This window comes from Nerophis lumbriciformis, linkage group LG03 (assembly GCF_033978685.3).
Source record: "Nerophis lumbriciformis linkage group LG03, RoL_Nlum_v2.1, whole genome shotgun sequence".
Lineage (NCBI taxonomy): Eukaryota > Metazoa > Chordata > Actinopteri > Syngnathiformes > Syngnathidae > Nerophis > Nerophis lumbriciformis.
In genome coordinates, this window is record NC_084550.2 from 72,183,766 (window position 1) to 72,205,036 (window position 21,271).

General features: G+C 39.6%; 2 protein-coding genes across 3 annotated transcripts; both read right to left on the bottom strand.

Moving 5' to 3' along the window:
* Positions 1–430: 430 nt before the first annotated feature.
* LOC133589840 (guanine nucleotide-binding protein G(I)/G(S)/G(O) subunit gamma-5-like) lies at positions 431–4,534 on the bottom strand. The gene is made up of 3 exons (XM_061942370.1): positions 4,368–4,534; positions 788–930; positions 431–720 (listed from the first exon to the last, which is right to left on the bottom strand). Exons 1-2 carry the CDS (start codon positions 4,446–4,448, stop codon positions 805–807), a joined length of 207 nt encoding a protein of 68 aa, XP_061798354.1. The 5' UTR covers positions 4,449–4,534; the 3' UTR covers positions 431–720; positions 788–804.
* Positions 4,535–4,708: 174 nt separating this feature from the next.
* Positions 4,709–21,065, bottom strand: ssx2ipa (synovial sarcoma, X breakpoint 2 interacting protein a). Of its 2 annotated transcripts, none has more exons than XM_061943003.1 (14): positions 20,975–21,065; positions 18,988–19,121; positions 18,703–18,866; positions 15,720–15,917; positions 15,459–15,569; positions 15,262–15,397; positions 11,982–12,057; positions 11,722–11,902; positions 11,516–11,663; positions 9,603–9,730; positions 9,310–9,483; positions 9,118–9,235; positions 7,460–7,601; positions 4,709–5,061 (listed from the first exon to the last, which is right to left on the bottom strand). In XM_061943003.1, the coding sequence occupies exons 2-14, from the start codon at positions 19,028–19,030 to the stop codon at positions 4,923–4,925; spliced, it is 1,758 nt and encodes a 585-aa protein (XP_061798987.1). In that variant the 5' UTR covers positions 19,031–19,121; positions 20,975–21,065; the 3' UTR covers positions 4,709–4,922. The 2 variants fall into 2 exon arrangements, with proteins under 2 accessions (XP_061798987.1, XP_061798995.1); XM_061943011.2 differs by having other exon boundaries at positions 20,841–21,034.
* Positions 21,066–21,271: the final 206 nt, after the last annotated feature.

Here is a 21,271-nt window from a genome sequence, read left to right on the forward strand (position 1 = left end):
TGGATGTCTGTAATTACATTTTATATATATATATATATATATACTTGCAGTGTGTATATAAAACGTTTGGAGGGTTTTGAAGTTGTCTTAGATGGCTTTGAGGCTACAACTGTGACTTCCATGTTTTTGTCATGATTGTGAACAATAAGCACAATTCCTATTAAAGTTCCCCTGTGACCTCACCAGAGCAGTATTAAGCCTTAACAATGCTAATTCCAGTGTATTAGAGCTACTTACCATGTTTATTCATCAACATGAGGGGCAAAATAATCCAAACCATCCGTGAGTATGATGTTTTATATTTTTCACAATTTCACTTTGTCATTTTTGAATTTGCAAAACAGATTGTAGCATCATTACAAAAAGACATTGTACAGGTGGCCCTTGTGAACTTCCCAGTGATTGTAGTAGAAATGTACAAGGATCCAACTTTAGAGTAACAAAGAATGCTTTTTATTCCTTAAATACAAAAAATTGTCCAGAAGAGTGATGACTAAAATAGAACAATAGAAAAGGCACAAGAATTAAAAAGCCATACTGTGCCATGAAAAATAAAAGCTAGCTTCCTTTCTCGGTCTTCTAATATGGCTGACAATAGATGGTTGTCCAATGTGTGTGATACACCTTCAGAGATCCTCCCGTGGCAGTGTCTTGGTTAATGGCTTGGCATGAGGAGCAGTGTTGAGGTCGACTTTTCCCTGGAGCATCCAAAATGAAGGCCTGCAAGGACAGAAGATGGTGAGGACACACATTGCACATTGCAGCATGACCAAGAGTGTGCACTCACCCATCAGCACGGTGGCTTCACAAGAAGGAGCACACCTTCTGTGGCCTGAAGGGGTTGGTGCTGGACGACACGCCTGTGAGCAGAGGGTCTTGCAAGGCGTTTTGCATGCAGAACTGCTGAAGGTCTGCAGCAGCTTGGGACACCTTGTCAGGACAAAACACAAGACTCACATTCTTTAAATGGTGCCGCTGAGAGCAATCAAATATAAAGTCACATTTTCTTCTAACAGAAAAAACCCTAAATATGATATCTTTTCACAAAACTTTGAACTAATGGCAGTTTAATTCCATCAAAAATCAGTTTCACTCGTAGGTTTCAAAAGTCCTTCGCAGCCATCCATACCGCTTGTCCCTTAAATTCTACTAACAACGCAATATTTCAATGATTTTCTAATCATTCTGAATGAAAAGTATGTACTTGGAGGCACATTGTATTAGTTTATTATTCTTCGGTCAATGGTCAACAAAATAAACAAACATTCATAGATTGAAAATGAAAATGTTGCAGACTGAAAGGGTTTAGGCTGAAGTTGAACACTTATAGCGCCTAACCCTGTAAACAATGTCAAGTACAAGATGAACTTCCGAAAATTATGAAATGTCTTTTGTACAACATATTATAAATACACAATATAAACACTGTTCAATTATATACACAGTAAAGGCATGTGAAATATCCTTTGTACCAAATTATATACTATATACAAACAATTATACTTCCATTATTATTTATATCCCACATTTACTATTTTAATTAACATTGATCATAGTATTAACTACTGTGTTGATTCAAGAGTGATATATTTTTTCAAGACATTGGTCTTAAAGTGTTTTTTAAATGTGTGACTGGAAGTGGAACATTGGCTCCCAGGGTGAAGAAACATTCTATTTGCAATAGAGAAGGTCATGGGGGGGAATAAACCTTTTATACCCATTTTCTACCGCTTGTCCCTTTATATATACATAAAATAAAACAAAATTGACATACACTGAGAATTTAACCATGAAATAAGCAAAAAGAAGAAAACCAGTTATAAGAACTGTCTGGTGTGGTTATTCACATTAGCAATTGATCTTACTCGACTGCGAGTTCATCATTAATTTGGAGCTATATCTTATTTAAAACCAAACTAAAGAGGAGAAATATAACCTTAGAGGAAAATCTCCTTTCAAACATTTGTATGCACGTACAACACTTACAACCTTTAGCATATCAGTATGTGGAATTAAATGATGGAATGGATTAAGTAAAGAAGTTAAACAATGAACGGATATGATCCAGTTTAAGAGGTTGTTCATTTCATTGATCTCCTTCATTGATGTGCATCTTTGAGCGATAGACAATTAAACCTCCGAAACTAAACACACATTTACCCTGCAATGCCTGAGAAGGAGCAGGATGAAGAAAAATCTTACATTTTCCTGCCCCCTTCAACATAATACGTAGTCTTATTTAATGGATATCATACAAACCAAACAAATATATACAAATATAATGACAACAAACAAAAAAACACAAGTGCAAAACTTCATGAAGTACAAACCGAACAGAAAAAGTAATATACACCTCACGGGATGATACAAAACAAATACAAAACCAGACAAAAAAAACAGGTAAATGAATAAATATTAAGCAAAATGTAAACACTTATGGCTGTCCATATGATCTTATTGTTCTGTCTTTATATCTTTTTTCCAATTGGAATATATTTCTACAATCTTTTATCTCATTGTAAAGAGAATTCCATAGTTGAACCTGATATACACATTTGTTTTAAACTTGTCCTTGAATACTGATGTTGGAAATGACCTTTTCTTCTATGCTCTTCATTCTCACAAGTCATGACAAACATTTGTTGCACATTTGCTGGTAATGTTTGACTTTTAGCCTTAAACATGACACATAATGTCTGTAACTTTACTAGCTCCTGTAGTTTCAATAAACCAGAATTAATAAATAATATGTTAGTGTGTTCTAAGTAATCTACTTCATCAATAATCCTTAGAGCTCTTTTCTGTAGTTGATACAATGCCTTTATGTTACTCTTATGTGTTCCCCCACACTTTATGTTACTCCTTTATGTTACTCTTATATGTGTTCCCCCACACTTTGTTACTCTTATGTGTTCCCCCAAACTTTATGCTACTCTTATATGTGTTCCCCCACAATTTGTTACTCTTATATGTGTTCCCCCACACTTTGTTACTCTTACATGTGTTCCCCCACACTTTGTTACTCTTACATGCGTTCCCCCACACTTTGTTACTCTTATATGTGTTCCCCCACACTTTGTTACTCTTATATGTGTTCCCCCACACTTTATGTTACTCATATGTGTTCCCCCACACTTTATTTTACTCCTTTATGTTACTCTTATGTGTTCCCCCACACTTTATTTTACTCCTTTATGTTACTCTTATGTGTTCCCCCACACTTTGTTACTCTTATATGTGTTCCCCCACACTTTGTTACTCTTATATGTGTTCCCCCCCACTTTATGTTACTCTTATGTGTTCCCCCACACTTCCACACAGTAGCTGATATATGGCAATATAAGTGCACACTACAATATATGCATTGCCCTATAATCTAACACATATTTGACCTTATTTAATATAAAAATACTCTTAGACATCTTTTTCCGTACATGTGCAATATGAGATATCCATGTCAGACCGTCATCCAGTATCACTCCTAAAAATCTAAGTTCAGAAACCCTTTAAATATCATTTCCATCTAATGACAGTTTGATCGTTTCCTCCCTTTTCCTCTTACAAAAATCATAAACTTTGTTTTTTTTACATTTAATGATAATTTATTGACATCAAACCATCTCTGAAGTTTAATCATTTCCTGTTCAATGTTTGATAACGCTTTTAAGTCATGTCCCGAACTATAAAAGTTGGCGTCGTCCGCAAATAATACACCTTTCAATAACTTTGATACCTCACATATATCATTCATATACAAAATAAACAATTTTGGTCCCAAAACCGAACCTTGTGGAATTCCACATTCAATCCTCATTTGTTCAGATGTATTAGCCACAAATTCCACAAACTTTTGTCTATTATCTAAATAACTTCTTAGCCAGTCTAAAACTACTCCTCTCACACCAAATGAATACAACTTGGACAATAATTTAGAATGATCTATAGTGTCAAATGCTTTTTTAAGATGGATAAATACCCTGATAGTGTATTTGTTATTATCAGTTGCTGTTGCTATATCCGCAACCTTTTTCTTATTTGTAAACGCTCTGAAGTGGGATTAAATAAGCTTTGCTTCTTCCTACTCCTTTTCGGACAAGATGTAACGAGAAATGATGTGAAATAGTGTGTTCATGTTCCAAATAAACTAAAGAAAGAAAGAAAACATCGGTTATAACAAGTCGTAGACGCTTTAAATGTAACATTACACGATACATTCTTGTAAAAAAAGAAAGCTTTATTGAGTGAAGAAGCAATGCCTGACCAGCGGCTAATGCTAATGCTAATGTTAGCACAGCGGCTAATGCTAATGCTAATGTTAGCACAGTCGAAATACTTAGTCGCCAAACAACAAAGGAACATTTCATTACCTTCACTCTGTTTATGCTTGCCTCGAAGCGGAGCTGCTGCACCACTTTTTTCATGGCTATAAGATTGGAGGAAGTGGACATGTTGGCGGTGTAATGTGTGGAAAAGTACAAGCTCGTTGGGCGGTGCGAGCTTTGAAGCGATGATCACTTCCGCTTTCAGTACTGCGCTATGAACACTAGAGGGCGCAATAAACGCTTTCAGTATTGCACAATGAACACTAGAGGGCGCAATAAACGCTTTCAGTACTGCACTATGAACACTAGAGGGCGCAATAAACGCTTTCAGTACTGCGCTATGAACACCAGCGGGCGCAATAAACGTGAACACAAATAAATACGTGTTGATTAAAAGGCCTTTATTTTGGATATACATTTAAAATACATCTTAATCAAACCTATTTGGGAACATTTGAGTGACACACTAAATGACTACTTGGTACAATCGTCTGGGCTTGATTTGTTTAAGAACTCCTTAAAGTGCTTTCTTGCTCATTTGGCGAATCATTTGTATGTTCGAAAACAAGTCATCGAAAAGTTTATCAGCAGCTTTGTTTTTTAAGCCACGCTGTTCTCATCATCTCCTAGAGAGAGGATACTCATGTCCTTGTGGTGACTTCGGTTTTTGGACTTGGCTTGCGTGTCTCTGTGGTCGCTGGTCTCTCGCCGGCGTCCTCGATTCGAATGCCTGGAGGAACTGAAACGGGGTCAAAAGGGATGATTAATGTGCAAGAAAAGACAGTTTGACACAATTGTGGGATTAAAAAGTAATCCACTAGATAAAAAAATACTGTCAGATACAACCAAACCATTGGTTATCAACCAATTGGTCACGTGGTACTCATGAGATATATACCATATTTTTCGGACTATAAGTGGCAGTTTTTTTCATAGTTTGGCCGGGGGGTGCGACTTATACTCAGGAGCGACTTATGTGTGAAATGATGAACACATTATAATATTATTGATGTCATTGACGTAAGAGACTAGACGTATAAGATTTCATGGGATTTAGCGATTAGGAGTGACAGATTGTATAGCATGTTCTATATGTTATAGTTATTTGAATGACTCTTACCATAATATGTTACATTAACATACCAGTTGCTTATTTATGCCTCATATAACGTACACTTATTCAGCCTGTTGTTCACTATTCTTCATTTATTTTAAATTGCCTTTCAAATGTCTATTCTAGGTGTTGGCTTTTATCAAATACATTTCCCCAAAAAATGCGACTTATACTCCAGTGCGACTTATATGTTTTTTTCCCTTCTTTATTATGCATTTTCGGCCGGTGCGACTTATACTCCGGAGCGACTTATACTCCGAAAAATACTGTATTTTTTAAAATTCAAATAAAATATTACAGCTATTCATCCATTTTCCTGGCAGTAACCTCGGACAATAAACTCACCTTTCATCAGCACACCACGGACATTCAAAAAAGAAGTCAACAAAGACTGTCAGTAAACTTACACCTCACCTCCTGTTATTACTGCACCAAAGCATTGTTGAAGCCAAGTGTGTCATACTCTGGCCGTGTAATTTCACTTGGCCCTTGGAGGCGATATCAAATTAACACTAGAGCTGGCCTGCCGATTATATACAGCGGCGGTGCCGCGGTAACACCGCATTCACCGCTAATTCTCATTCTTGCCAACCCTCCCGGGAGACTCCCAAATTTCAGTGCCCCTCCCGAAAATCGTCACATCCGCTTTTCATCCGGGCCAGCACTCGTTGGACTGGATGAAAGCAGACATGGAAGCGAGGGGTGTATTTTGTAGCGTCCTGGAAGAGTTAGTGCTGCAAAAGGTTCTGGGTATTTGTTCTGTTGTGTTTATGTTGTGTTACGGTGCGGATGTTCTCCCGAAATGTGTTTGTCATTCTTGTTTGGTGTGGGTTCACAGTGTAGCGTATATTTGTAACAGTGTTAAAGTTGTTTATACAGCCACCCTCAGTGTGACCTGTATCGCTGTTGATCAAGTATGCATTGTATTTACGTGTGTGTGCGTACAGAAGCCGCACATATCTTGTGACTGGGCCGGCACGTTGTTAGAATGGATGAAAAGCGGACGTGACGACAGTTCGTAGAGGACGTTAAAGGCAGTGCCTTTAAGGCTCGTCCCCAAGACTGTGGTCCGGGTGGACTACGAGATATAATGACTGATGAACACCTCCGTTGGATAATGAAGGTTGCCTCAGCTCAAAGCCTGAGCCCCAACATGAATGAACTAGCATCCAAGAAAAGATGTCAGGTATCTGGCTTGGGCACATCAGATTAGATCAGTGTGTTGCAAACTGAGCCGTTTAAAGTTCTGAATGGTTGGTTTATTCATTGTTATTTTATTTTCTAATTTATTAGCCTGTGGAAAAAGTTCATGTTGATATTTACCTCAGAAGGCTGCAAATAGAAAATAGGCATTCAATTTTTATTTAAATTGTATTTGATATGCCATTGATATTTTTTTACATTATTATTATTATTTGAAACTGGATTTTGCATGTCACTATAAAGTTATATAAGCCTTGCTTGTTCAATATTCAATGCAAAACTTGTTTGGGCCCCTATTAAAAGGTTCGCTTTAAAATTTTGGCCCACTCTGTATTTGAGTTTGACACCACTGGTTCAAGCCATCCTTCTGTACTGTTCCACATGTTTCTTCACTATGCCTTCTGGAACCAAACTCACACACATTACAAACACAGCAGCTAAATTCCTCTCAGACATCTCAGATCCAAACCACAGATCCATCATTCCACTGGCAAACAATAGTCCAGGATATCACTCACCCGCTACACCAATACATCATCCCACTACCATCAGGGCGCAGGTACACAACCATCAAATTCCCAAGGGAAAAGCCTTATCCCCGCAGCTATAGCCGCCCTAAACAGCAGGCCCGGCCGACCTGCCTGACAAGCCTGTGAATGTGTTGGTCATGTATGATGTCTTTTTGTCCGTGAAAATGATTTTGCCCACAAGGACCAATAAATCTAAATCTACTCTAATTTTCTAGGTTAGAACAGTGATGCTTGCCAAGCACAATATTTGTAGGTGATACTAGCATGGAAATCAACAAGCAAACGTTTACCTGGCATCTGGAATGAGGGAAAGTGGGTTAAAAGTGGAGGTCCTGCTGGCAGGGGCAGCTTGTGGGGAGGAGAAGGAGGTGTAGGTGGACCATTTGGACCGCTGGCTTTCAGTGGAAGACATTCTGATCTCTGGCTCACTTCCTAAATACACACAATTGTAACATTTGTGGGTCCGTTTGAAGTAATTCATATACAAAAGACAAAAGCAGTGAAGTTGTCAGGTTGTGTAAATGGTCAATAAAAAGAGAATACAACAAATCCTTTTCAACTTATATTCAATTGAATAGACTGCAAAGACAAGATATTTAACGCTCAAACTAGAAAACTTTGCTATTTTTTGCAAATATTAGCACATTTGGAATTTGATGCCTGCAACATGTTTCAAAAAAGCTGGCACAAGTGGCAAAAAAGAGTGAGAAAGTTGAGGAATGCTCATCAAAGACTTATTTGGAACATCCCACAGGTGAACAGGCTAATTGGGAACAGGTGGGTGCCATGATTGGGTATAAAAGCAGCTTCTCAGTCATTCACAAACAAGGACGGGGCGAGGGTCACCACTTTGTCAACAAATGCCTGAGCAAATTGTTTAAGAACAACATTTCTCAAGCAGCTATTGAAAGGAATTTCACCATCTACGGTCCGTAATATCATCAAAAGGTTCAGAGAATCTGGAGAAATCACTGCACGTAAGCAGCTGAGCCTGTGACCTTCGATCCCTCAGGCGGTATTGCATCAAAAAGCGACATCAGTGTGTAAAGGATATCACCACATGGGCTCAGGAACACTTCAGAAAACCACTACCAGTAACTACAGTTGGTCGCTACATCTGTAAGTGCAAGTTAAAACTCTACTATGCAAAGTGAAAGCCATTTATCAACAACACCCAGAAACGCCGCCGGCTTCGCTGCGCCCAAACTCCTTTAAGGTGGACTGATGCAAAGTGGAAAAGTGTTCTGTGGTCTGACGAGTCCACATTTCAAATTGTTTTTGAAAACTGTGGACGTTGTGTCCTCCAGACCAAAGAGAAGAAAAAAAACATCCGGATTGTTCTAGTGTCAAAGTGTAAAAGGCAGCATGTGTGATGGTATGGGGGTGTATTAGTGCCCAAGACATGGGTAACTTACACATCTGTGAAGGCACCATTAATGCTGAAAGGTACATACAGCTTTTGGAACAACTTATGTTGCCATCCAAGCAACGTTATCATGGACGCCCCTGCTAATTTTAGCAAGACAATGCCAAGCCACGTGTTACAACAGTGTGGCTTCATAGTAAAAGAGTGTGGGTACTAGACTGGCCTGCCTGTAGTCCAGACCTGTCTCCCATTGAAAATGTGAAGCCTAAAATAGCACAACGGAGACTCCCGGACTGTTGAACAACTTAAGCTGTACATCAAGCAAGAATGGGAAAGAATTCCACCTGTGAAGCTTCAACAATGTGTCTCCTCAGTTCCCAAACCTTTACTGAGTGTTGTTAAAAAATGAGTTTCTCAGTTTGAACATGAAATATCTTGTCTCTGCAGTCTATTCAATTGAATATAAGTTGAAAAGGATTTGTTGTATTCTCTTTTTATTGACCATTTACACAACCTGACAACTTCACTGCTTTTCTACTTTGTACTTTGGTGGTAGGAGACACCATGCAATGACACACTTACTGATGGATGAGGGACTGTGACCATCAGATGAGGAGCACCTACTACGGTTGGCAAAGGGGGTCATGTTTAAAAACTGATGTTTCAACCAAGAAGCGCGGTCCTCCTCAAAAGCCTTTTTCTGCAGGAAACAATCACAAATCAAGAGAAAGATAACTTATTTAAAAAAAAAAAAAAGGTGGGAATGGTCCGTACCTCTCGTCCGAGGCGGATGGCAGCCTCGGTGAAGTACTTCCTCTCCCTCTCAAAGTTCCTCTTCTGCTCCTCAAAGAGCCTCAACTCCTCTCTGAGTCGCTCCTTCTCCTCCAGGGTGTAGCAGTCATTGAGCAGCGCCGCCGTCTCCTCGTCGAAGGAGGTGTGTAATTGTTGCTGCGCGTGAGGAATCAATCAATGTTTATTTCTATAGCCCTAAATCACAAGTGTCTCAAGGGGCTGCACAAGGAACACCAGGTCAGCAAGCAGTTGACCAATCAAGTCATGAAGCTGACCTGCAGGAGCTGCTGCTGTGTGTGGATGAACTCCTTGCATTGCTGCACTTCATGCCTCATTCGCTCCAGCTCATCTTCCTGCACCTCCCTCATCATCACCTCTTTGCTGCACTCCACTTGACTTTGAACTTTAGGAAGAAAACATTTCAGTTTGTATGTTCACGGTTAAAAAGGTCCCAAGATATCTTATTTTTCAACAAGCCTCAGACGTGTAATAATACGCTCCAAAAACTACAAAATATGGCTTTGATGCTGGAATTAAGAGAGTTTAAAAGTGCTTTTAGTAAGTACTTATGGAAAATATGTGTTTTTGTGTTTGTAGCTTTCATGCTAATGAGCTTGGGCAGTTTCATCCTCCAAGAAGTTCTAATATTAGCACACTTTATCCATTTGGGATATTTACACTGTAAGTGTGCACTTGCCTAATGTAATATACAGTATGTCATATATCCCATACAACAACCTATTAGATGTCATATCACATACAACAAGGTAATATACGTAATATATCCCACACAACCATGGAATAGAGCGTTCATCACCTAGACTTGAATAACTTTTGAAATAATTAATCAATTATTTTTATTTTTCAGATTTACCAAGAAGAATTAATGTTCTAAAAGTTTAGAACATTTCAACTTCGAGATGCCAAGGACTACTGAACAAAAGACATTTATAGTTGAGGCCTATTTTCGGCTGAATTCTATCCACGCGGCTCAATTGCAATTCAAAGAAGGGTTTGGATGTGGTGAATTTCTGATCTACAGATGGATCAACAAGTTGCGAACCATGGGACTGTTGATAACCTCCATCGTAAAGATACTAACAGACAATCACACTCTGGACGACGGAAGTCATCAAGGACACCACAGAACGTTGATGCAGTCAGAGACTCTGTTGTTGGCAGCCCACGCAAGTCTGTGCGTCCACCAAGTCAGGAGCTTGGGATGAACCGGGAGTCTGTGCGGAGAATTTTGATGGCAGATCTGGACCTCTATCCTTACAAGATACAGATGAAACAAAAGCTTCCACCTGCCGACATGAGGAAACGAGTGATCATGTGCCCGTGGTTTTGCCATAAGATTGACGCTGCGCCAGACTTCCTTGACAATGTCTGGTTTTCGGACGAGGCACATTTTCTGCTGTCGGGTCATGTGAAATTTAAGAAGAACATCTTGTGGGGCAGCACACCCCCTGAGTACTGTCTGCAAAGGCCATTCCACTGTCAAGTGCACTGCGTGGCTCGCCATCTCCAAACATGGCATCATTGGACCATTCTGGTTGGAGGACGACAACGAGCGCTTTGTGACAATCAACACCGAGCGATATGTTCAGGTGCTTGGCAAATTCTGGACAGCACTTGGTCGACGAAGAGGGGTCGTCAGAGACCTCCAGTGGTTCCAGCAGGATGGTGCCACCCCCCACACCTCAAACGAATCATTGGCATGGCTACAGCGTCGTTTCCCTGACCGACTGATCAGCCGGAGTGGTCGCCGCATTCACAGGACTTGAACGCCCCAGTATTTATCTGTGGGGATACCTCAAGGACAGGGTGTATGGCAACAACCCCCAGACTATCCCTAATCTGAAGGCAGCAATCACAGCAGCAATAAGAGCGATGCCAAGGGAAGAATGTGATCGAGAACTTTGCCCGCCGGATCCAAATGTGCTTGCAGCAGCGGGGAGCTCATTTAGAGCACATTTTTTGAGCGCCAGTTAAACAGAAAAAGAGTTTTTGTGGTACAGACTTGAAACTTTAGAGATGTCTGCTACATAGACTTAACCTAATGTAGCTGAACTTTTGTGTTAATCTAAATAACATTTTGGAAGTTATTCGATTTTTATTGATGAACGTTTGTTTTGTGTCACCCTACAACGACGTAATATATGTCACACATCACATGGTGGCATACCTTGGTGGTCTAACTTCTCCATGTGGCTCCTCACTTTCCTCCACTGCTGGCGGATGCTGTTGGTGAGCTGCTCCCTGGCCTGGTCACATGACTGCTCCAGTGCTTCTCTACCGCAGTCGCCCATCTTCTCCTCTCCATCGGAATCCACCTGGAAAAAAAGGCAATTATTTGACCTTGAATGATCATCACAGAACGTCGACATCTACCATCTCCTGGCCCTCGTCGACGCTGGCTCCTCTGCAGGCCGCCTGGCGCGGACTCAGGATGTGAATCATCTCCCTCTTCATCTGCTGCAGGACCTTCTTCAGCTCTGCGTTCTCCACCATCAGGGCCCTCTGGCTGGCCTCGTAGTCGTGCAGCATGGACTTGTACATTTGCCCTTCGTGGCTGAAGAGAAACAAATGAATCACAACCTGACGTTCTAGAATAAATCCAGATACAGGGTGAACAGTCACGAGGTTGATACCCGACTGCAACTTTTGCCGTCTTCCAGTGGCTCCTTTTTCCGTCTGCTCGTCCGAGACAGTTCAGCACATCGATAGCTAATTAGGGCGAAAACAAAGGTTGCTCTTGGCAGGGAAAGATACAATAGAAAGTATAATTGGATGTGGTCAGTGTCAAGCTTGTATAGCTGCATGGATGTTCTATCCACAAGTAGCTGGCTGGGCCTGGGGCTACACGAGTGCTGCTGGCACTGAAAAGCTAAGGTTTATTGAGCAGTGAGAGCATGTCCATGTTTAGTTGCTAAATGTGTTGGAATGATGAGGAGATCATGTCATTTATTGAACACCAATGCTCTGCTTTTATTGTATCATTCATTTATTATGTCATATCTAAACTATTGTGTTGAAGTCTGGGGAAATTGTTATAAATCCCATTTACAGCCTTTAGTCACTCTGCAGAAAAAGGCCATTAGGATTGTGTCCAATGTTCACTACTTACATCATTCAAATCCACTATTCATGGAGTTAAAGCAACTTAAACTGCACCATGTGATCAATTTTAAAACTGCTCAAATTATGTTTAAGGCATCCCAAAACTCTCTACCATCCAATATACAAAACCTATTCCAGGATAGAGATGCTCACCATAGTTACAGTCTAAGAGGAAACAACAAATTATATTTTCCTAAATTTAGAACAACTTTAAAATCAATGTGCATTTCAGTGCGTGGAGTCAGTCTGTGGAACAACTTAGGGGACCAGTTAAAAACCTGTTCTAACATGATTACATTTAAAAGACTGTTTAAAAAAGAAGTACTGAAGAAGTACGAGGAGGAAAGAGAGTGATGCCCTCAGCACAGAGCCATGGGAGAGAGCTGTATGGTCAGAGAGTGTTTGGGCCTGTGTGTGTGTGTGTGTGTGTGTGTGTGTGTGTGTGTGCGTGTGTGTGTGTTTGTCTCGTCTTGTCTTGTTTTATAGTAACAGTGGTACTATTGTATTGTTAGTGTACAGGAGCTTTTCTTGTTTTTGTTTGTATAGTATTGTTCTTGTATTATATTGTTTATGTTAAATGTGGAATGAGTGAGAGGGGTTAGGATATTATAAGCATTTGCTTCATCCAACCCCTTTTCAAGCCTTGCATAAATGTCCCTGCCAAAATGTTAAAAAAAAAAAAGTGTGTGTTGTTGTACTGTGCAGGTTTGAAATAAATAATTCAATCAATCAATCAATCAATCAATCAATTGTATAGTATTGTCACAAAAATGCACTACGACAGACATTAAGTCCTCTCTGCATGGGCCAATAAGCCTTATGAATGGTTCTGATGTGTGTGTGTTTGTGTGTGGAAAAGCCGTCACCACGGCAATCACAGCTCAGCTTCACTTGCTTGTAATTGGAGTCCAGAGGAGAAAATATTTAAAGAATGATATCAGCACTAGCTTTGAAGTTGAATGACAAACATTGGAAGAGGCATCAACTTAATTGAATCTTACTGCTGCAACTCATGTTGTGTTGCATGGGGAAATTCCACCCACAATGCTAACTGCCAGGTAGGGATGGGCCTAAAATCTATATCCCGACAGGTATTGCAATAACGTTACACAGTATGATAATATAACCTTTATGGGTTACAAAGGCTTCTAATTTGGCTGCTGACATGCAGGAGTATTGTGTCATTTCCAGTTGTATTATTTGATCAAAACCAGAATGAATCTACTTGTTAAATCACTGTCAATATCTTCAGTCCTCTTGTGTCCAGTGATGTAAACAATACCAAAAACACAAGAGAAAATATCGATCTAACTACTGTAGTATTGACCATGACATTATACTTCATATTGGTATTTCTACCAATCCGCCCACTTGGGCTGCACCATTTTGAGAAAAAAACCTAGTTGCGAAGTTTTACTCTAAAATTCCGATTGCAATTCGCAATTTTTATATTTTATACATATAAATGCGGGAAAAAAAATACACCAGCGATGAAATATAAAATAACATATTTTTGTCTCAAGGTGCCACACATTTGACCAATATGCAATAATTAACTTCAAAAAAGATTTGGCTTTATCAAGACAGACTCAAAACTTTTGTTTACATCACGCTCTTAAACTGAGAAAATACAGGACATGACCTCAGTATCCTCAATGGTAGTTCCGGCCATGTACAGTATGTGATGAGAAGTGCTTGCATGTAAAACGTGTGATATAATGTACCATACCAGCAGTCTAGTGATATAATGTACCATACCAGCATTCTTGTGATATAATGTACCATACCAGCAGTCTTGTGATATAATGTACCATACCAGCATTCTTGTGATATAATGTACCATACCAGCAGTCTTGTGATATAATGTACCATACCAGCAGTCTAGTGATATAATGTACCATACCAGCAGTCTAGTGATATAATGTACCATACCAGCAGTCTTGTGATATAATGTACCATACCAGCAGTCTTGTGATATAATGTACCATACCAGCAGTCTTGTGATATAATGTACCATACCAGCAGTCTTGTGATATAATGTACCATACCAGCAGTCTTGTGATATAATGTACCATACCAGCAGTCTTGTGCAAAGCTGGACAGCCAGTTAACATCTAAATGTCCTCTAATAAGCACAAAAGGTTGGTATTTTCTTATATTTTAGTGGAGTCATTTACAAACGGTAAACGTGGTAGGCTTTAGGCGACTAGAAGCTAGCAGCTACACAACAGCTAAGCGCACAAGCCAGACATAATGTATGTAATAAGTGTCTTTCATTGAATAATATTGCAGTCTAAAACAGCACATTTGTCAATACAAACACGCATCTAATAATTCTAGTTGCATTTGTTGTGTTATTGTGACCACGAGGTGTCACCAAAAATAATTGTCAGCTCACTTCAATTTAAAGACAACATAAGTCTATTCCAGACGGGTCTTAATAAATTGGTTAGTGTTTTCCATACCTCCCATTGTTCTCGGTTCAATGAATTTGACTTGATCGATCAGTACAATGTCGGCCAATACTCAAGGCTCCAATGTTGGTATCACATCGGTGGAGAAGAAGTTGCATGGAGATAACTAAATAAGTGAGGGCTCTCATGTCACATGTTTCAATTGAACAGTTTCCAGCGAGTGTGGTTTTAGATATCACAACTTAGAAACTATACAAAATATATTATTTGAGCAGAAAAAGGGGAAGTAGTTAAATGTCATCTCTGAGTAAGTTACTTCCTGGTTCTTGCACCTTCATGAAAATATATGGACTTGGACTCAGCAGACAAATATATATTAATAAATTCATATACTCACCCAGTTTCTTCTCCTTTCTGTTGACAAGTATTTGGCTCAGGCGTTCCTTGAGCTTGGCGGATTCCCTCTCCTTGCGCTTGGCATCGTGGCTATACTGCGACGCACGACTGGCGATGATACTCTGGAGCTTCTGCACCTGCACAGGAAATGTGCACTCGCTGTACGGAACACGCCAAAGAATGGCACAGGTTGTCTACCTCCTCTTTCTCTGTCTTGAGACAGTTTTGCAGAGTTTTCATCTTGAGTTGGAGTTGCCTCTCGGTCTCGTGCAGACCCGATTTCTCCCTCATAGACAATTCCAGCTGATCCTGGAGATAAACAAAGGCCAGCAATGCTAGCATACAAACATTAGTCACAGCCACATCATGGCTAGGTTAGCATATCAGCATCAGATATAATGATGACTTGACAATGGACATGTCATTTCTAGAACGTAAGGGAGCAGCTGACAAACATGCCTTAAGTCTTGAGTTGCTCATCTGCATGTGATCCAAAGTGCTGGACTTCTTCAGCTGTTCCCTCTCCAGCTCCTCTAAAGTGCTCATGGTGTGTCTCTGGATCTGTAGCATCTCAAACATGACATTCAGAGCAGGCGCTGCACTCAGGCCTAAAGAGTTGGTCTCAATGCAAGTGGACAAACCCAGGGAGGAAAGCTCCTGCCAAAGTAGGATAAAGCCAGACCAGAAAGCATATCAACACCAATAGAATGTCCAATTATTATGAGACTGTGTACACAATAAAAACAAGGCTTCGCTACACATCGTGGAGGAGACAGAATAAAGGTTTTGGGGAGTAAAGTGTGTGGTGGTGCAAAGGGAGGTGCTGGTCATGTCAATACCTATACAGGAAGTATTTCAAGGACTAGCATTCAACTGTACAAAAGAGGAACTAGAAGAAAGGACAGGATTGAATTGTTACACTTTCCTAGACCGCTTTAATGTAAGATCTGCTTACACCACATTATCCCTGCTGCCCTATGTAATAATACACAGCGCTGTTTTATAAGAAATACACAAACAGTCTGGACTTTTGCATCTTTGTACAGCGAGCGTGTCATATAAGCTCAAAGAATTCATTTCTGCCTCTCGGCAACCAGAAGGAAAAGAAATGATTATTATTAGGGACACACACACACACACACACACACAAGTACAAACCCTGTTTCCATATGAGTTGGGAAATTGTGTTAGATGTAAATATAAACAGAATACAATGATTTGCAAATCCTTTTCAAGCCATATTCAGTTGAATATGCTACAAAGACAACATATTTGATGTTCAAACTCATAAACTATTTTTTTTTTTTCAAATAATCATTAACTTTAGAATTTGATGGCAGCAACACGTGACAAAGAAGTTGGGAAAGGTGGCAATAAATACTGATAAAGTTGAGGAATGCTCATCAAACACTTATTTGGAACATCCCACAGATGTGCAGGCTAATTGGGAACAGGTGGGTGCCATGATTGGGTATAAAAACAGCTTCCCAAAAAATGCTCAGTCTTTCACAAGAAAGGATGGGGCGAGGTACACCCCTTTGTCCACAACTGCGTGAGCAAATAGTCAAACAGTTTAAGAACAACGTTTCTCAAAGTGCAATTGCAAGAAATGTAGGGATTTCAACATCTACGCTCCATAATATCATCAAAAGGTTCAGAGAATGTGGAGAAATCACTCCACGTAAGCGGCATGGCCGGAAACCAACATTGAATGACCGTGACCTTCCATCCCTCAGACGGCACTGTATCAAAAAGCGACATCAATCTCTAAAGGATATCACCACATGGGCTCAGGAACACTTCAGAAAACCACTGTCACTAAATACAGTTGGTCGCTACATCTGTAAGTGCAAGTTAAAGCTCTACTATGCAAAGCCAAAGCCATTTATCAACAACACCCAGAAACGCCGCCAGCTTCTCTGGGCCCGAGATCATCTAAGATGGACTCATGCAAAGTGGAAAAGTGTTCTGTGGTCTGACAAGTCCACATTTCAAATTGTTTTTGGAAATATTCGACATCGTGTCATCCGGACCAAAGGGGAAGCGAACCATCCAGACTGTTATCGACGCAAAGTTCAAAAGCCAGCATGTGTGATGGTATGGGGGTGCATTAGTGCCCAAGGCATGGGTAACTTACACATCTGTGAAGGCACCATTAATGCTGAAAGGTACATACAGGTTTTGGAACAACATATGCTGCCATCTAAGCACCATCTTTTTCATGGACGCCTCTGCTTATTTCAGCAAGACAATGCCAAGCCACATTCAGCACGTGTTACAACAGTGTGGCTTCGGAAAAAAAAAGTGCGGGTACTTTCCTGGCCCGCCTGCAGTCCAGACCTGTCTCCCATCGAAAATGTGTGGCGCATTATGAAGCGTAAAATACGACAGCAGAGACCCCGGACTGTTGAACGACTGAAGCTCTACATAAAACAAGAATGGGAAAGAATTCCACTTTCAAAGCTTCAACAAATAGTTTCCTCAGTTCCCAATCATTTATTGAGTGTTGTTAAAAGAAAAGGTGATGTAACACAGTGGTGAACATGCCCTTTCCCAACTACTTTTGCACGTGTTGCAGCCATGAAATTCTAAGTTAATGATTATTTGCAGAAAAAATAAAGTTTATGAGTTTGAACATCAAATATGTTGTCTTTGTAGCATATTCAACTGAATATGGCTTGAAAAGGATTTGCAAATCATTGTATTCCGTTTATATTTACATCTAACACAATTTCCCAACTCATATGGAAACGGGGTTTGTACCTTTCAACGCTCCATAGCAGGGATTTTCAACTAAAATTGCTTTGGGTGCCACATTTCCAAAAAGCTAAAGGACCAGGCGGCTGCAATTCTCCCTTATTGCTATTAGTCTCAGTTGATACATTCTGGAGAACCAGCGTCCTCTACAGCAGACATTTGCTTTTGGTTCATTTACTTTTCAGAATAGTTGTTTGGGACCTTCTGCAAGAAAGCTAGTCAAAAGTCATCTTTATGACGGCGCTATTTTGAAGAATTTGCTGCAACAATTTGAGTATCAAGTCCTTTTGAACTGAACTCACCGGCCACAGCAAGACTTTAGTTACAGAAATCACATTACGGAAACACATTGTAACTGTCAAAAAGAAGAGGATTTAGAGCGCTGACTTGAGTTATTTCAATTGTGTTCTATGTTTGCTAGCAAGGTTCAAATGTCAATGCAAGGATCTGCCAATGTAATTACAGTGGCCCAAGTTCTTCTATACAACACTCCTGTGTTTTTAATACATCTAATCTTTGTCTTCCAAGGTTTGAACTTAACTCGAGGGCCGGTATGATGTCATTCCTGGCTCGAATTTGGCGTGTTGAATAGTTCTGGTCTATAGTCTAACATCAAGGCTAGATTTTGATGGATTTCCTGAATAAATGAATGAACAGGGCCTCATAACAAGCAGCATCCTTGTACCATGTTGATGTAGGAGATGCAGTGGGGGATGTTGTCACCCGTGCAGAAATAGGTGATCACGTTGGAGGACAGATTGGAAGGCAGCAAAGAGTGCAGCGGTGCAAGGCTGCTCTGCTTGGACGGGGGCATTGTCACATGGGATATGCTGGAAATCTCATAGTTTCCTGAGTGGGAAATAAATAAATAAAGGACATTAAATCTCTAGTGATCTCAGAAATTAATCAGGTTGCCGTTTAAATGGAGAACACAATCTAGGTCGACGTGATAGTATGAGCGGATAATTACCCGAGGACGTGTCTCCTGGCGGGGTGGTCCACCACTCCCCCATATTAGCAAAGCATCCGAGTACAAGGATGCCAGGTCATGAGATATCAGCCGCAGAGGATTCGGCGGTGATCCAGTGGATCAGAGTGGACTCTCTGCAATGGAGCATGAAGCTGTGAGATAATAATCTGGGCGGGAGTACACTGTAGTGGTTTAAAAACAACAGATGTGCAGCGACTAGTGTGGGACTTAAAGTCACATGGCAGTGCACTCAAAGTCACAATATCTCAGTTCAGTTCAGTTTCAGTGGAACATGCATACGATACAATGTAAGGCATCACACCTTTCCACTTCTTTCATTACAGCACGTCCGAAAAGGAGTAGGAAGAAGCAGAGCTTATTTATTAGTCCTACCCCTTTTCATACCATAGCAATTTTATCCAAGTTCCTTGTTCTCTGTAACAGAACAGTGAACATATAAATAATAAATAAATAATATACCATAGTAAGCAAACAAATATTAAATACATAAATAATCTTTATCTCAAAAGGTAAAAAAAGGGTTGAAGATGTTGATGATAATTGTTGTTGTGTGTACTTAGTGAACACTTGTAGTTTGAACAGTCTCTAAAAGTCAATCATATTGCTGCTTTCTTTCATTTCTTTGCTTAATCCATTCCATCATTTAATTCCACATACTGATATACTAAAGGTTCTAAGTGTTGTACGTGCATACAAATGTTTGAAATGACATTTTCCTCTAAGGTTATATTTCTCCTCTTTTGTTGAGAAGAATTGTTGTACATTTTTGGCTAGCAGGTTATAGTTTGCTGTATACATCATTTTACATGTTTGCAAATGGTTGCATTTCAATATTTGTGATTTAATAAATAAAGGGGTTGTATGTTCTCTATATCCAACATTATGTATTATTATAACTCATCTTTTTTGTAACACAGTTAGTGAATGAAGCGCACATTTGTAGTTGTTTCCCATATTTCTACACAATAACTCAGATATGTAATGTAATGTACTATATATATATATATATATATATATATATATATATATATAAAGTAAAGAATATTAAGTGATTTCTGGTCTAGAACATATTTTGCTTTATTCATTATTGACGTGATTCTTGCTACTTTATTTTTTTACATGAGATTTCCAATTTATTTTATCATCTATTATTACACCCAAAAATGTGTCTTCTTTTACCCTTTCAATATCTACTCCGTCTCTTTGTATTTGACTTTCTCTTCTACTGTAACCAAATAGCATTATTTTAGTTTTACTGAGATTCAAAGATAGTCTGTTTTTGTCAAACCATCTTTTTAATTTGTTCATTTCTTCTGTTAATATTAGTATTACCTTCTGTGTGTTCTCTCCTGAACAAAAAGCAGTTGTATTTGGGCTGAGCATTGGATTCTTGCACGGCATTACGGTAATTGTATGCAGTAAATAATTGTCCAAACTTGTGCACACGTGTGAGGGACGGTGCGTTGCGTTGAGGGACAATGGGAAAAAGCAGAACTGGCTATACATGATAATATACAATAAGTTTTTTTTTTGATTGATTGAAACTTGTATTAGTAGATTGCACGGTACAGTACATATTCCGTACAATTGACCACTAAATGGTAACACCCCAACACGTTTTTACACTTGTTTAGGTCAGGGTCCAGTACGTTAATCAATTCATGGTAGTGAATATGTGCTTCGATTTTAAGCGTAATTAGCAAAGTTAAGTCAAACTATACTTGAAAAAAACTTTAAATACACGGCTATACATTGGCTAATAGTTTTTTTTAGCCATTCTTACTCTAAATGTGATAGCAAAACTGAATACAATTAGAGTTGAACGCACTTACCTGTCAGTTACTGCAGTGCCGTAAAATGGGTCAAAAAGGTAGACGACGAAGACAAAACTTCCACTTTTCAACTTAATGAAAACCTACAGCGACTATTAACCCGAGTTTGTTCGTCAAATAGTCCAAAAACGTACCTTATCTCACTGCAGTGAGCAGAGAGCTCAGTCTTCCTGAGGGCTCCACACTGGCAGTCTACACTGAAACAAACGGCAAGGTTATTGGAGGACACGTTGCTAGGCAACCAGTGCAGGAGCCGCTGATTGGTTAAAAGGGAAGAGGCTATTTTACATGTAAGAATGCGTTCAGGTGCTTCGCAATGTGTCAGGATTGTTACGACGAAGGAAAATGACAACAGTATTGTACAAACACATTGAAAATAATCGGACGATGGAATTTAAATACAACCAAAACAAAAAAATACATGAATTGAA

Excerpts from the sequence above, each read along its gene's own strand:
- LOC133589840 (XM_061942370.1), bottom strand. The coding sequence starts at position 4,448 with ATGTCCACTTCCTCCAATCTTATAGCCATGAAAAAAGTGGTGCAGCAG. Across the intron at positions 931-4,367 it reads CAAGCATAAACAGAGTGAAG|GTGTCCCAAGCTGCTGCAGA; the intron begins GTAATGAAATGT and ends TGTCCTGACAAG.
- ssx2ipa (XM_061943003.1), bottom strand. The coding sequence starts at position 19,030 with ATGGGGGAGTGGTGGACCACCCCGCCAGGAGACACGTCCTCGG. Across the intron at positions 18,867-18,987 it reads GCCAGGAGACACGTCCTCGG|GAAACTATGAGATTTCCAGC; the intron begins GTAATTATCCGC and ends TTTCCCACTCAG. Across the intron at positions 9,731-11,515 it reads GGAGAAGTTAGACCACCAAG|TTCAAAGTCAAGTGGAGTGC; the intron begins GTATGCCACCAT and ends TTCTTCCTAAAG.